The sequence below is a fragment of the Pteropus alecto genome, unplaced genomic scaffold (genome assembly GCF_000325575.1).
Source record: "Pteropus alecto unplaced genomic scaffold, ASM32557v1 scaffold67, whole genome shotgun sequence".
Classification (NCBI taxonomy): Eukaryota; Metazoa; Chordata; class Mammalia; order Chiroptera; family Pteropodidae; genus Pteropus; species Pteropus alecto.
Window position 1 is genome coordinate 8,454,433 of NW_006441061.1, and position 16,498 is coordinate 8,470,930.

The 16,498-nt window shown below is 62.2% G+C and overlaps 1 protein-coding gene and 1 non-coding gene across 2 annotated transcripts in view; one reads left to right on the plus strand and one right to left on the minus strand.

Annotated features, from left to right (window-relative positions):
- The window catches only part of VAV2 (vav guanine nucleotide exchange factor 2), a 135,923-nt gene that overhangs the window by 95,983 nt on the left and 23,442 nt on the right, over nt 1–16,498 (plus strand). Inside the window, exons 5-8 of the mRNA XM_025051251.1 lie at nt 10,509–10,611; nt 13,432–13,530; nt 15,472–15,696; nt 16,179–16,263. Of these exons, the coding sequence (XP_024907019.1) occupies nt 10,509–10,611; nt 13,432–13,530; nt 15,472–15,696; nt 16,179–16,263 (512 nt within the window). The remainder of the gene's footprint in view (nt 1–10,508; nt 10,612–13,431; nt 13,531–15,471; nt 15,697–16,178; nt 16,264–16,498) is intronic.
- On the minus strand, nt 14,749–14,867 carry LOC112484861. The gene has a single exon (XR_003048268.1). It is a non-coding gene; the product is annotated as a 5S ribosomal RNA (ribosomal RNA).

Genomic DNA, 16,498 nt, shown 5'->3' on the forward strand with positions numbered 1-16,498 from the left:
GGCAGGACCACCTGCTCGGGACCCAAGGCTCCTGTCGCAGAGGCGTGCCCGGGACCCCTGTGGAAATGCCCTGTGGTTTCTGACCCGCGTGGGCTCTGCAAGAGACCAGAGCCATCGGGCTCCCTGGGACTCACGGGGCACGCACCCCCGACACCTGGGGGGGCACGGCCCCCGTGGCAGCGCCTGCCGCTTCCTGGCTGGGGTGCGCTCAGTGGTGGGGGCGCCCAGGTGGCAGAGGCCGCTTGGATGTCGGTCTTTGCTGGCTGGAGAGGGGACCGTCACGCAGGCGCGTGCCTGGCCGTGCGAGGCCGAGTGACAGTAAAGGTGTGTCCGCCTCAGCCTCAGGTTCCCGCGGTGTCCTGCCTTACTCCGGGCACATTGTGTCCTTGGGGCCTCAGCTTCCCCATCTCCAGACGACAGCCCCAGCCCGGCTGGTGTGGGGGTCCCTTCCGGGCCGAGGGACCCACGGTTCTACCATCGGGGCGCCTGCCGCTGCCCTCTGGGTTCGTGGGCCTCAGCGTCGAAGTGGCTTCCGGCGTACGCGGCTGTGACCGCGGGGGTACGACTCACCCACGGGCGCATGGCCGCGTGCTTTACTGTGCCGTAAACTGACTTCGCAGCTTTAAACGTGTCGCGTTAGCATCGCTGGCATAATTTTTTAAGATGCACGAAACGTAGGAGTCTCTGAGTCGATGTCACCTGTGGGGTTCAGACACCGTCTCGGAGCGGGCCTTCCTCGTCCCCGGGGCGGGGTGGGCGCACAGGCGTTGGGGGCTGCCACGCCTCTCGGCCTGACCCTGGGCAGAGGCTGCTCTGCACGGTGCCCCTCCCTGGTAGGGGACACAGAGCAGTTGCTCTGCCCCACGGGGACCCTCCTCCGCGTGACAGCCCACCCCCACCCCCTCCTCTGCATGACAGCCCACTCCCTTCCCGGCGTCCTGGCCCGCCCGCCTCACCCAGCTGCACACAATGTGTGTTTAAAAGCTGTACAGATCCACTCCTGTCGAGGCCACCTGGCGAGACCTGCGTGGGGGACGCTCACGTGTGAGGCCGGACTGGATCGGGAGGGGCTGGGTTTGGGGACATTTCATGTTCGCGCCAAAGGATTGCTTTTCCGAAGGACATGAACTTGAAAGCAGATTCTACAGAAACAGTCCCAGTGAAGACAGACAGACAACGAGCCGCAGCCCTGCGGAGAACACAGCCCACCACGGCTGGGGGGACGTAACCTCCCCTCCCTGCCACAAGCAGAGGGGTGGGCAGACGCCCTCCTTGGTGGCCACGGTCCTCAGGTGGCTGCTTGCTCTGCCTGACCGGTCTGCCTCCCCAAACTGGGCGCCCTGGCTCAGAGCTGATAAGGCGACAGCAAGCCTCTGCTCTCCCACGGCCCTTCCTCATCAAGGCCACCTTGTCCGTGGCCGAGCTGGGTCTCCCCTGCCCAGTCAGGCCTTCGTTTCTGCAGTAAGCCCCTAGGGAGTGCCGACTGGGTGCCCGCGGCCTTTGGTCCCAGCCCACGGTTTCCTCAGCAGCACGCGGTCCCTCAAGCCCCGCCGAGGTCTCTCCGTCCTCATGGGAACTCTGAGGCCCAGCTGGCGGGCCGTGGGGACTGGCCGAATGGAAGAAATGAAGCCAACGCCCAGAGAACACACACGGGTGTGTCCCCTGAGCCATCCCTTTGGACAAGGGGAGGAGATGGGCTCAGAGAGGCGAAGACGCTAGGCCAAGGGCACACAGCAGCCTCGGGGCAGAACCGCAGTTTGAGCCGGGATTGTCTGGGTCAGAAGGCCACCTGCCTGGCCAGCCGCCCCTCTCCGCCCCGCCCCAGGCCGTCCGGGGGAGCCCCGCCTCGGACCTGGACCCTGGACTCTGCGGTCCACTCTTTAACTCGTCAGCAGGAGCTGTCCAGGCGACGTCCACGGGGCCCAGGCCCTGACAGGTGGCAGGCTGGTGCAGGTGTTGCTGGAAATGTGCTTTGATTTAGATCTGCCTTGGCTCCCACCAGGCCGGCAGCTGCTTTATTTCGGGCCGGGGTTCCTGGGAGAGTCTGTCTCAGCTGTGTGTGTTACTCAGGAGCTGAGAACTGGTGGTCTTGGCCCCCAAGTGACCCTGTTGCCACCACCCAGTGGCAGGGCAGGCAGCACAGGACCGCTGGCCTTTCTCTCCTGCCCCTGTGGGTCTAGACAAGCTGCCCGATGCCCTCTGCCCTTCCAGAGCTGGCTGCAGGATCGGCCGGGCAGAGGGCAGCCCACCCACGCCCTGCCCGGTAAACAAGCTCATAGCGCCCGCCTGTCCTGGTTATGGAGGCAGCTGGCCTCAGCTGTCCTGGAAGGCTCTGGCGCTTCAGTGACCTTGAAACCCTGTACCCCGACCCCCAGCATGGCAGGAAGAGGCTTGTGTCCTGTCTGTGCTAGAGTGAGCACAGGGGCCCTTCCGACTGAATGCGGAGCAGACACCGCGGTGCCATGGTGTCCTGTCTGAATACCCAGGTGGGTGCCGCCGGCACCCATGGCGGGGGCTTCTGTGAAGTCTTATTTTTACCCCGTAGTTAAACCCGGCCCTTTGAGGGCCAAGGTCATCACAGCGTTTGAGTCTGATTTAGCAGGGTGGGGAGGCCCGCGTGACGGCCATGCCTCTCGCCCTTTTCCAGAAGGGAGCAGGGGCCAGTGGGGCTGTGGCCTGGAGAGGTTTACGTTCTGGCCAGGAAGGGCCTCTCGTGAGGATAAAGACCCGGCCTTTCCCTTATGTTCAACCCAGACCCGACACACACTGGTCCTTTAGAAATGTTGACGTAAAATGAATAAGCATCACGTACTCGATGACTAGATTTCGTGGTAAAAATTCTATCTCGTGCATAACTTCTGCTGTATCGATCACCCAACTTCTCTTCATGCTACGCAACCCAGAGCAGAGGTCACCTCCTCCAGGAAGCCATCCCCACCCCTCCGGGGCTGAATGAGGTGCCAGTTCCCTGGAGGATTGTAAAGTGGATTGTGCTGTCTTCCTGCATGTGGGCCCCACCCCAGCCCCAGAGGTGAGCCTTCCATCAGGGTCCTCCCTGAGGAGACACCCTAGAAAGGGCACACTGTGGCACAGCTCTGCCAGGGGGGTGGGCCTGCCCCGTTTTGCAGCAGAGGAAATGAAAGCTCGGGCGTGGTAAGTGACTTGCGTGAGATGACACGGCACGCCTTAGTGACGGGGGAGGGATTGGAGCCCTGAGCCATCTGCCACTGTGGCCCCGGACATCCCTCTGTGCCCCAGCCCGGGTGCTGGGGAGGGTCTTCATGCCTCTGGGGATCTGGGGACGTTGCCTAGGTGTGCAGCCTCGGGGGACCACCCTGTTTTCCCACCTGAACGGCGAGCGACCTCGCCCTCACAGGTTGGGGTGAGGGTCTCCTGAGGGCATGTGAGGTCGAGCGCCCTAACGTGTGAGCAGCTTCTTGTGCGTCTGTCCCCACATGCAGGCCGTCCGGCCCACAGCCTGCTTTTTCCGGTCCTCAGGAGCCCCCTCTCTGCTGTCCCCACCCAGGTCAGGAAATGTCCGAAGGGTTTCCTAGGATCGAGTTGATGGTGGTTTGGTGTCCTGCTTCCCAGGGTCCGAGAGCCCGGAGCCGGAGCGCACGGCCCCGTCTGTTGGCGGCAATGTTTTATGGCCGCCGTGAACACGCAGGCGTGCCAGGGGCGGAAAGCCCGAGCGTGGCCGCTTCGCCTTGCTTCTCTGAAAGCGGGCTCTCTGAACAGCTGGCTTCATGTAACAAAATCGGGGCGGGCGAGGCTGCTGGGGCCAGGGCACTCGGAGTCCCCGCAGGAGGTGAGGGGTGGGTTCCTGCCCCTCTGGAGGGCAGCGGGCCATGCGGGCCACCGGGAGACTGAAGTAAGTGCCAGGATTTAGCATCTGTCGGCGCAGCTGCCCCCTGGGAGACAGCAGGATGAAGGGGTGAGACGGGGTGCAGGAAGGCAGGGTCAGGGCCGGGACGTCGGGTTGAGCCGGGGACCGATGCGTCCACCCTGTGCTGTCCAGTGAGGGGAGCTGAGCTGAGGTCTTGTCGTGGCGTTGGCCCTGGAGGCTCATCTGCGTCTGGACGTCCACGTGTCTGCCTTGGTCCAGGGCTCCTGGACAGTGAAGGGCGGTGTCTGAAACCTGTGACTCCCCCCGCCCCCCCGGGTGGGGGGCACAGTCGCCACTTACCGAGCACCTGCTGTGTGCTGGGCTGTGCCGGTCCCTTACGCTGTGGCCGATCCTGCCAGTGGCCTTCCAGGGGCGTCGGCGTCAGCCCCACTTTGCAGGCGGAGAAACGGGCCTGGGCCACCCTGCCGAGTCACCCGACCGAGACTCCCTCTCGCGCTCACCTGACCGCTTCCCCGCCAGGGTCACTAGTGGGAGACTCTTCCTTGCAGGGGACCCGGTGCCCGGCCTGGTCTGGAAGGCCGGCTCTGTGGCCCAGCGCTGACGGAGGGCGGTTGTGTGCCCAGCGCCGGTGTGGCAGGGACGTCGAGTTTGTCCGTGAAACGTGGAGCCTCCTGGGACAGGTCCCTGCCGGCCCACGAGGCCGATCGGGAGGCGAGGCCGCACACGGGCAGCTCGACAGGAAAGTGCGACAGCACGATGGGGCCGCACTGTGCTGACTCCCGGGGCCTCGGGGACCTTTGCCAGGACTCTGGGATCAGGTGGGCGGCACGGCAGCCTCGCCTCTCCCCTGTAAGACCCGCTGCGGGCGCCCTGTGGGACACAGCTGGACACGCAGCAAGCTCGTGCTGCAGAGGAGGCAGGCCAGGATCCGTGCACGGTCACGTCCTGGTCACTGCGTTGCGCTCCGGGGCACTTCAGACACCTGGGGGACCTCGTTAGGCACCCCGCCCAACCCACACCTGTCCTTTCCTCTTCCTCCCGCCCAGCAGCCCCTGCTGTCAGATGCACGGGGCCCAGCTGGTCGCGACATGTGCTAATCTGCTTTGACAGGTGCCTGAGACTGGTAATCTGCCCCCTCCCCTGCTCGGGACAGTCACTTTAGGAGGTGACGCCTTTGCTGGAAAGCAAAGTGGCAGTAGGAGGTCCACGCCGTGTTGGCCAAGGAGCAGAACTGTTGGGACCAGAGCGCGTCACCCCACGCAAATGACACCACTACGTTCTAGAAGCGTCTGCGTCTCAGACGTAACTGCTGCCCTGTGAGTCCCCCACCTGGACTGTGAGGCCCGTGGCCCAGAGTCGGTGCCTTCGTCACCTCTGTGTCCCCGGACCCAACGAGTTACCAGCACAGGAATGGTCTGAGGATAAGTATTGACTTAACTCATCTAATCAGGCGGTTTTCTAATGGCAGACGACCGCACTCTCGCGTTGACGAGTTGGGGGAGGGACCTGGAGGCTGGCGGGACAGCGGGACAGTTAGGAGGGAAATGCTGGAAAGGAGGGACCCACAGAGAGCAGGAGTCCCAAACCCTGATACCCCACCTGAGGCCTCGGCTGACCATTGAACCTCATACGCGCAGGAAGCATCATCCCAAGGTTTCCAGCAAAAATTTCAGCTGGAAACTGAGTTTGGCAGCTGTGTCGGTTGCTGCCCCCTGTTTGAGTTTGACTAAGTTAGCTGCTGGGACACACATCACTCTTCAGAGGAAGCCGGAGGATCCAGTCTCTGTAATGTATCATTCAGGATGTTCAGTGTCCAATGAAAAATGATCCGACTCGCAAAGAAACAGGAAGGAGCGAGTCATATTCGGAATAAAACGGAGTCAATAGGACCCAGTCCTGAGATGACTCACATGTTACAATTGGCTTTTCTGAGTATGGTCAGGGACTTACAGGAAAATATGCGCCAAATGAATGAACAGATGGGGAGCCTCAGCGGAGAAATAGAAACCGTAAAAAAGGGCCAAATGGAAATTCTAAAACTGAGCAGGGCGATAACCGAAATGAACAGTCACTGGGTCGGCCTCACGGGAGAATGCAGGTGGCAGACGGAGTAGTCGCTGAGCTTGAAGACAGTTCAGTGGAAGTTCTCTGCTCCAAATAAGACGGGAGAACAGATCGAGAAACAGGAATAGAGCCTCAGACGTGGGACAATATCGAGTGGCCTAATGCAGCTGTAATTGGAATCCCAGAGTGAGAAGAGAGGTTGAGGCAGACTGTAAAAACTGTAAAAACAGTGGCCGCAAACCTCTTAAACTCGAGAACCTCTGTGATAAAACTGCAGAACATTGCTGAGGGAAATGAGCAGAGACCTAAGTACACGACAGCGTATACCATGTTCATGGATTGGAGGACGACGTTGCTAAGACGTTCGTTCTCTCCGGAGTAAACAGTAGAGTTAATACCGTTCCTACAGCGACCTCGGCAGGCGTCTTTTTCATTGGTAAGATGACTGTGAAGTTTATACGGAAACACAAGGGACTTTAGAATGGCCTCCACACTCTCATAAAAGAAGAAAACTGCCCGATCTGATTTAAACGACCCCATTTTGAGACTTTCTATAAAACTGATCGAGACAGAGTGCTATTGGCCTAAGGATAGATGGATGGGTCGATGGGACAGGCGCAAGCATTCCCCAGTGGACCCCCGCTGCTGTGGCCATTGGGTTTTCGTCAAAGGGATCTGAGCCGTCCAATGGGGAAAAGAAAGTTTTCAGCAAATTGTCCTGAAACACTTGAATATCTCCGTGGGAGAAAAAAAAATGAACCTCAGGGTCTACCTCACACCACACATAGAAATTAATGAGATGGATTGGAGACGCTGGAACTAACTCTTAGAAGAAAATATAGAGACCTTTTTTTGCAGCCTGGAAAAAGCAAAGATTTCTTACACAAGATACAAGCATTTCTTAGGACACGGAACGGAGTCAGAACACCGTACGAGAAACATTTGATACATAAGGCTTCGTTAAAATTAAGAAAGAATTCTTATCGAAAGAGAACATTAAAAAAATAAGTAGCCGAACCCAGAGACTGGGAAAAAGTTAACAAAACCTCTCTGACAAAGGATTTGCATCCAGAATACATCACGAGCTCACGGACTTCGATAAGGAAAAGACAGGCAGCAAATTTCTACCAATGGACAAAAGGCCCTGAGCAGGACTTTCACAAAGGAAGATACACAAATGCCCGTGATACACGGAAAAGTCCTCCGCGTCGTTAGTCGTCAGGGAAACGCACAATGAAACCGCGGCGAGGCCTCGCTAGACACCCCGTCCAGCGGCTAAAATCAAAAACACCAGCCCCAGCAGAGCTGAGCAACGCGGAGCGGCGGGGACTCCCGTGCAGGCGCAGGCTGCGGGGGCGCGGGTGCCACGGCCACGTCACAGAAGCGCGTGGCAGCTGCTGCCGAGGTCACACACACACCCCGCTCAACCCGGCGATGCCACTCCTTGTGGCATTTCGTTTCCAAAGATGAGAGCAGTCGTCTGCGCACAACGCACGCACGCGCGCACACACGCACGCGCACACGCACACGCATGCACGCACACGCGCACGCACGCACGCTCCGAGCGGCTCTTATTTACGAAAACCCAAACCGACCTGGAAGCAGCCCGAATGTTCATCAGGAGACTGGATGGCACATTGCGGTACGTCCACGCAGTGGGTCAGCACTCGGCACAAAGAAGCCAGACGCAAAAGGGACCCTACGCTCAGTGCTGTCGATGCTGCCTTCTAGGACAGACGCGGCCGATGTGTGCCGGAGAGCCGTCGGGAGGCCAGGTGCCAGGAGAGCGGGAAGGCGGGGGACGTTCAGTGACGGGAGACGGTTCCGTAGCGCCGTGGCTGCGGGTTACACGTGGGGATCCAGTTCCCAAAATGGTGCAACGGCGAAGGCTGCACCTTGACCTCTGCAAACCTTAGCGAAACCATGGCGAATGTCTGGCAGGCGCTCTGCCTGGGCCGGAAACGCAGGGGTGTGTGTCCTGTCGATGCAGGCGTTGGTAGGTAGGGCCGAGCGGGTGCCGACTTACAGGTGGCGCCAGGAAGAGGCAGCTGGGGAAGGGACTCGGCCCCTCCAGCCTCCCCTGTCCGCTTCCTCCTTAAAATGCCGTGGCTCCTCTTCGGGCTCCTAGTGGGGCCGGTGCCCGCTTCACCCGCAGTCAGCGGACGGCCTCAGTGTTTCTCCAAACCCTGCAGTGCCGACCCAGCACTTGGCCCGTCGTCAGGTACTGAGCGAGAGAAATCATGGTGGCCAGGGGCAGAGTGGGAGGCAGGGGACGGGGATGCGTGCCCCAGGAGACCCCGAGGCCTTGGCAGGTCCCCGGCATCATGTGCCCGGCAGAGGCTCGGGCTCAGGTGGGAAAGTGAGCGGTTGGGTCTCCGCTCTGACCGATGGGCTGGGGCGCTGTGTGGAGTGGGGGCGTCATGGCCTGTGCTCGGGGTGGGACAGAGTCTTGGTGTCGGTCTGAATGTGGTACAGGGAACGGGGCCTTTAGGCTGGCAGCTTGGCGTCCCTGCCCGGGTGGCCTCGAGGCCCCTGCCTGGTCTGCGTCCCATCATTTGTATTCGCCTCATCGGCCCTCAGGCTGTGTGACTGTCTTCGTGTCCGCGACCCCCTGCTTCCTTCCACTAGCCCATCGGAGCAGAGCCACCTGTGCCCAGACGGTACTCATGGCCTCATCTGCCTCTGAGTTGTCTAATTTAGCAGCCTGGAAGCTTCTGTGGTTCTCCTGTTCCACACTGTCACCATTCTTGACAGTGGCTTTGTCACCAGCCTCGCTCTGCTGAGTGACAGAAATCTGGGTGGCTGGCTTTTGCTGGAAAGAAAGCCTGCAGGGACTTGCCTGGACCCCCAGTGACCTGGTGGGCAGAGCTGCGGGAGCCCCGTGGTCGGCGGACGGCCTCAGTGTTTCTCCGAACCCTGTCCTTTGGGACAGTGTCTGGAGAGGCAGGAAGGCAACGAGTGACCGCTGCCCAGGCCCGCCTAGGGGACAGACCTCCAAGGTGGCGAGAGAATCCACGCGTCACAGACACCCTCCCCGCCTTCACGTAGGTTCCGAGGGGCGCCTCTGTCACCGTCTGGGCACTGCTTTGCATCCCAGTGTGACTTCCGGACTGTCCACGTCCAGACAGCTGTGGGGGAGGGCGCCCGGCAGGGGGCTGTGTGCTCTCACCTGCGAAGTGGCCCCAGGGCCCTCCACCTCCCCGGGCGTGTGGTTAGAACATGGAAATGCTTTCCGAGGGCGTGGGCCACAGCCGGGCCCAGCAGTGGTGGTGGCTCGTCATGTCCCAGTGCGCAGGCCCGTGGGCTGGGAGCACAGCGAGCTCCGTGCACGCGGGTGCTGAGGAGCACCAGGCGCCCGGAGCAGCCTGCGTGGGCCGAGTCTGGACGGGAGCTGGTCCCCGCTCCCAGATGGAGGTCCGGATGCCCACGCCACAGTCATGCTGCAGCTGGGTCCCACGGGGGGGTGAGCGCAGGGCCTTGGGGACACCCCTTTGGCTGCAGAGGCTTTCTCTGGATGTGGACCCGCCCCCTCTCAAGCAGATCTTGAATGATCTCTACTATCTCGCCCCCCAGGCTATAAAGTGACAGCTTGTGTTGAAAAGCTTCACTTGAGAGGGGGCCAGGAGCCCATGCGTAGGGGCTACTGGATGTCATTGCTGCCCACACCGCCCTCCGTCCCTCACATGCCCTGAATTGTGGCCATCTGTGGGGTGATATGGGGAGTGCTCCCCCACATTTTGATGCCGTCTCAGAATCAAGCCCTGCTTTGAACCCAGGCTAGGAGGTGTGTCCTCACGCAGAGAGCCAAGGGCACGTGGGGCTGGAACCCTGGGCCAGAGTGACACCCATGCAGGGGGCTTGTCCTGGCCCGTGGGATCCCGTGAAGCGATGCCGAGCCCTGCTGTGTTTCGGGCTGGTGATCAGAGGGATTAAGGAGTTGGGTCTTGTCCGGGGAAGGGACAGACGCATCTCAGTCCCTTTAATGAAACAGTTGGGGACGCAGTGAGCGGGGTGCACCTTGTACGAGGCCACCCGGGAGAAGACCCAGTTGCAGACTGGGCCAGGTCCTGAAGGCCTCCTGGAGGAGGTGTCCCCCAGTGTCCGCTGTGCGGGGCAGGGGCAAGGACCCAGAGTCCAGGTGTGGCCACGAGCGGAATCAGAGGCTCATCGAAAGCGGCCACTTCCTCGTGCTCATTCGCGAAGGCGCCTCACGCTGTGTCCCTCTCTGTCCACTCCCTTGGCGCCTGGTGGGGTAGATGTCCCCGGGTGAGCACTGCACCCTGACCTCCACGCTGGGAGGACCCGGGCTGGGCGACTGTGGGTCCCGGGCGCGGCCGGGAAGAGGGTGCTCGGCCCGTAGCCGGGGTTCAGGTGGGGCGATCTCACCCTGGGGCCTCTGAGTGTGTCTGGAGAAGTAGGGGCCTTATCATGGTAGGTGCTTCTAGAAGGACAGTGGGCCAAGTGCCAGACGGTGCTCTGCACGCTGCCTGGGAGGCAGCGGGGAGGAGCTGGCCGTGGCTCTGACCGCCTGCTCTCCCTGCGAGGCCCCTGGCGCACCTAGCTGCAGCCCCACCCTGACCACGTCCCTCCCGTGCAGCGAGCATGACCTGGGGGAGGACATCTACGACTGCGTGCCATGCGAGGACGACGGTGACGACATCTACGAGGACATCATCAAGGTGGAGGTGCAGCAGCCCATGGTGAGCCGCCCGCGCCCGGCGTCGGGTCCCCGAGGCCGCACCCCGTCCTGCTGGCCCTGGTCCCCGCCTGCCGTGGGCCCTTCTTCCCCGTGACACGTCCTGAGGGGACCGGGCCGGGAGGCCACTGCCATCGTCCTTCTGGGACGCGTCGCCATGGAATTCTCGAGGGCCGCGTGGGGCTCCGGCCCTTCCTGCCCGGGGAGCCTCACGCAGCGGCTCGCGCTCAGCCTCACGCCGCTCGCCCCTCCTCCCCCTTTGTCGGGCGTGGGGGACGCCATCGGCCGTGAGCCAGCTGCGTGTCATTTGTGTGGTGAGGGTGTTTATTTCCGATCAGGTCTCCGACGCCACTCGGCTGCAATGCACATCTACTGCCAGCAGCTGCTGTGCAGAAAGGGGGGCCCCTGCCGGGCCGGGGGGTGGGGACTCGGTGGGACAGGCCACAGCCCCCTTGGGCTCCAAACTCCGCAGGGTGGCCAGGGTGCCGCTGGCCGACTATGGAGGCTTTCGATGCTATTCGCTTTCACCGGAGAGATGGGGGAATTTCTCAGAAAGCAAATTTCAGTGTTGTCCTTCCCTGCGGGGGGGACCAGCTGGCCAACGAGGCCTCTCAGAGGGGCCGTCCCCGCCGGTGGTGACTGCCACCTTCACCAGCATCACACGGGGGAGACGCAGATGTGCCGGGCAGTGGCATGCATGGCCCCCAAACTCCACTCCTAGGAACAGGCTCCTCATTCTGCCCCAAAGGGTCTGAAGGTGGGTGTTCTTGCCCACAGTTCCCAGGGGTCTCGCTCCGCAGAGTCGGCCGTGGGCCTGTGGCCGAGGTCCGCCTGGGGCGGTTCTGCCCGGCCCGGCCCAACCCGGCATCCCTGCAGTGGGGCGGCTCTGCTCCCGAGCCTCCCTGGGACGTGTGCTGGGGGCAGGACGGCCATGCCGGGGTCCTGCTGCTGGAGGGCCCTGCCCCGCCCCCAGAGCCACGGCCGCCCCCGTCCCCAAGCCCGTTGGGAGCTGGGTGTCCTCTGGGTAAAGTGAGAGCGTGTATATGTGGTGGCCTGTGGTTATCCGGAGGCGCCCTGGCCCCCAGGCCATACAAGCTCCCCAGGGACCCCCATCTGTGCCCAGGCCACAGAGGCCCTAGGGCTGGCTCTCCCGAGAGGTCACTGCTGTCCGTGGTCCTGGAGCGCGCATGACAGGATCTGGGGCTGTTGGCAGGGTCTGCGGGGGCTGGGAGCGGATGCCCGCCTGTGCCCTGGGGACACGCTAGCACCCCACCTGCCCCCTGTGCTCAGTGTCCTGTCTTCTGTGCAGGCGAGCCTCCTGCCGCGTCCTCTGAGATAAAACGGCTGGCTTTATTTCATTCCGTGTCATGTCCAGAGCTATCTGGGCAGCTTAAGTGCAAGGTAATGAGGAGGATGGCCTTTCAGAGGACGAGAAGGCCGGAGGATGATGGCAGGTTTCGCTCGCAGCCCAGACGTGCGACGGGCTGGCGAAGCGCGTGGCCCCAGCGCCGTCCGTCCACACCCAGCCAGGCCGGCGCGGGCGGGGGCGGGGCTGCGGTGCGGTCCCCGTGGCTGTCACGTAAATGCGCACGAGGGTCCCGACTCCCCCACGCGCGGCTTGCTCAGCGAGCCAGCGCTGCTGATTGGTTCTTTCTCCCATCTGTTCTCCATGCTCTCAGATTAGGTACATGCAGGTGAGTGGCGGGCGGGGAGGCTGTGGGGAGGGGGCCACCACACCGTCTCCCTCCACCGCCCTGGGAAGTCTCGGGCCTCTGGACACACTCGGGCCCCTGTCCCCAGGGAGACACTGTCAGACGCCATTTTTGCACGCAGTTTCCAGGGGACCAGGGCAGTGCTGCCCCAGGCCGAGCGGGGCTGTGGCCTCGGAAGGAGCCTGGGGAGCTGCTGACCCCAGGCTCTGCCCCGCCCGGCCCCCAGCGTGTTTCTTAGAGGAGGAGGAAGAGGAGGAGGGTGGCGTTAGCGCAGATGAGTCCAAATGCCATGTCACATGTCCCAGCCCCGTTTCCCCAGAGCCCGACTCACGGGCAGATGAGGCTCAGCCCGAAAGGCCCTGAGGAGCGTGACTGCCCTTAGGCACCCCCACTGCCTCCTCCCTGCACAGGCTCTTGGTCAGTCCCAGCCCCGGCCACGTTTCTCCCAGAGGTAGGGGATAGGCCCTGGCACGGAGGCGTGTCCTCCAGTGACCCCTGCCAGGGGCTGTTATCCCAGGTCCCTGGTTGGAGGTCACCAAACACCTGGGGTCCAGCCCTACCAGGAACTGGTGTCTCTCTGAGGCACCACCTGGCCAATGCTGGGACGCGCGCCCCGTTGGCAGGTGTGGGTCTCCAGGCAGCTGGTCACGGCCTGTCCCTGTGCACGTAGTGGGTGTTTTAAGTGTGCCGCACCTACGTATATCTCTGTGCACGTAGTGGGTGTTTTAAGCATGCTGCACCTGCTGTATATTCCTGTGCACGTAGTAGGTGTTTTAAGTGTGCCACACCTACTGTATATCTCTGTGCACGTAGTGGGTGTTTTAAGTGTGCCGCACCTGCTGTATACCTGTGCCCGTAGTGGGTGTTTTAAGTATGCCGCACCTGCTGTATATGATGGAGGAGGTGGCTTCAGAGGGCGTCCCCCTGGTCTGGAAGCCTCCATTGTCACTGGTTCCCAGGTTCATGCCACGTCCTCTCCCCGCGGCTCAATCTCCTCTTCTGCTAAAGGGAGGGGACGGGCTTGGGTCCCTCTGTCTCCCATCTGGCCCCACACTCGATGGCCCCATGGCCAAGCCCCGGTGGTCAGCAGGCATCGTGCGTCTGTCCCCTAGAAAATGGGCATGACCGAGGATGACAAGAGAAACTGCTGCTTGCTGGAGATTCAGGAGACGGAGGCCAAGTACTACCGGACCCTGGAGGACATCGAGAAGGTGGGCGGGGCTTGGGCCTCTTCCCGGTGGCCACGGGGTCTCCTGGGGGGTCCTGTCATTGGGAGGGGACCAGGGCAACGGTGAGGGATGGCAGTGCTCAGTGGCCCTCTCGGCCTTGCCATCAGGCCCCCTCCCCCATAACGGAGGCTCCCCTCACTTCCTCTGCGCCCTCTGTCCCCGACTGGAACCACGGGCCCCGGCCAGGCCGATGTCCTTGTCGACCGCCCCATTGTCCCTGCTCCTGCCTCCTGCCCCTCGGCCCTCAGTTTGGGCCTCGGTCCATCACTCTGAGCTGTTCTCTGGCTCCTTCCAGCCTAAACTGGGTCATAATGGTTTCTGCTCTGAATCCACTGAGCTGAGCTCCTTGTGTATGCGCTCCCACCCAGAGCTGAGCTCCTTCTGTATGCGCTCCCACCCAGAGCTGAGCTCCTTCTGTATGCGCTCCCACCGAGAGCTGAGCTCCTTCTGTATGCGCTCCCACCCAGAGCTGAGCTCCTTCTGTATACTCTCTCACCTAGGGCGCCGTCTGCGCTCAGCCGCGCTCTGTACATTGGGATGATGGCATTATCACCCCACAGGTGGCTGTGAGTGTCCTGAATTTGAGACAGTCAGGCCCGAGGAGCTCCTTGGCTCTGTCACCTAGGGCGCCGTCTGCGCTCAGCCGCTCTCTACATTGGGATGACGGCATTATCACCCCACAGGTGGCTGTGAGTGTCCTGAATTTGAGACAGTCAGGCCCGAGGAAGTGAGCCCTTGTGGCAGACCAGGTGCCGGTCAGTCCTCTGCCCCTGGCAGCCTGCCGAGCTCCAAGGGAAAGGGCCACGATGCACCTTCTCCTGCCCTCAGCCTGCTCTGGCCTCCTGTGTGCACCGGCTGGTGGCATTTCCCTGTCACTGGAGCAGCCACATTGCCAACTGCCAATGCTTACTGGGATAAAAAAAAAATGAACATTTCTAAGATAAAACCTTTCTGGCTATTCTTTGATTGTGGTGTAGGACCCAGTGATGGGGACATCTAAGTCCCTCCCTGTTTAGGGTACTATTCGGCCTGCAGCCAGGAAGAGGAGAGGGTGGCGGGTCCTTCTCCAGAGGGGCCCCTGGGCAGGAGGTGACAGTTTCACGTGTGTACATCGTACCTAAGGCGGGCCTGGGGGTCTTGGGCAGAACTGCTCCCCGCCGCTGTGGTGCTGCTGAGTTGGAGAGTCTCTTTTTTTTTTAATGCCTACAGCACCTGGTCTTCCTGGGTGGTCTCCCGTCCAAGTACTAACCAGGCCCGACCCTGCTTAACTTCCGAGATCAGATGGGATTGGGCACGTTCAGGGCAGCATGGCCGTAGATGAGAGCGTCTCTTTTGATGGCAGGTTTAGGGGCGAACCCAAGAGTGCAGGCTCAGGGATCTGAGTGCTGCAGGGGGATCGTGGCCCTGTCACCGTCCACACGTGTACGATCGTGGCCCTGTCACCGTCCACACGTGTACGATCGTGGCCCTGTCACCGTCCACACGTGTACGATCGTGGCCCTGTCACCGTCCACACGTGTACGATCGTGGCCCTGTCACCGTCCACACGGGTACGCTGGGGCGATGCCCCTACCCCCTGGGCCTCAGTTTCCTCAAATGTCTCAAATGACAATAGCAACACCTGCCCTGCTTGCTGTGGGTTCAAGTCCAGCACCAAGCAGAGTGTCCCCTTGGGGCTCTGACCACGTGGTGAGTGTAGGGGCCTGATTGACGCTCAGGCCTGGCCCCGCCCATTCCACAGTGGGCGGGGCCCAGGTCTCCCCAGGATGCTCTCCACTGAGCGCTGAGCACCGGTGGGTGCTGGGCCTGGGAGGCGGGCCCGCAGGGAGCCCCCCACCTTGGTGAGGCCATCGGAGCCCCTCTGGCCTGGAAGGTGGCCGGCCCCTCGAGGCCGAGACGGCAGCATCGGGCTCTCTCTTCCAGAACTACATGGTCCCCCTGAGGCTGGTGCTGAGCCCCGCGGACATGGCGGCCATCTTCATCAACCTGGAGGTATGGGTGCCAGCCCCGCTTACCACGTGCTGCTGCACTCCACTGTGCCCAGGGCCCCAGAGAGCTGTGTCCCTGCCAGGGGCTCGGTCGGTCCTGGCTGAAGAGAGTTTTCATGCCTGCCAGGTGGGAAGAGAGCAGCCCGCCTCCCTCTGGGGGGTTTAGATTGAGGGGGCGGGAGGACGTGGTGTCTGTGCTGTGGGTGTGGCTGCGACGCACACACCCCAGAAGAGCTGTGGGGTTTGTCGCTGGAGGGAAACACGTCCCCTGCCCCTCAGAGCAGAGCCCGTCACCTGCTCTGCAGATGCCTGTTCGTGGACACAGGAAGGGCCATCCCTGTGAGAAGCCACCGTGACGTGGCCAGCAGAGCAGGCTGCAGAAGTGATACACGGCAGGCCTCCTCCCCTCTGCCTGTGGCTGCGGGACGGTCCCACCCGTCCCCTCAGCGTCCCCTCAGGGCTGGGTGCAGGCCACCTCCGGGTCTCGGCTGTGCCCCTGACCCAGAATCATCCTGCCAAGAGCAGGGGCCAGCACGAATGGCCGGGGACAGACCGGGAGCCTGGATGGGGCATGTGGGGAGCCCGGTGTGCTTCCTGCCAGTCACCCGTCTGCTCCGAGCTGTGGGGAGCACCCCTCTCCAGCCCGAGGCCCCAAGTCCACTGCAGAGAGACATCATCCCTCACGGCCCAGAACCCCAGACCGCCGACGTCCCAGAGCCTGCCCAGGGTGGGCCACATGTGTCAGGGTGGGCGGGCGCAGGCTGTGGATGCTCCCCGCAGACCACGCGCTGTAGCAGCTCCGAGCGGATGACATCCTGGCGTTTATGTGGGAACGCACGGCCGGCGCCCAGGCCCCCCACGCAAAGGGCCTTGCCGGAGGGAGGTCCAGCAGTGGGAGCAGCAGCTCCGCGCCCTCCCGGCCCCGCGTGCCCACTCACGTCCATGGCTCTGTCACCCTAGGA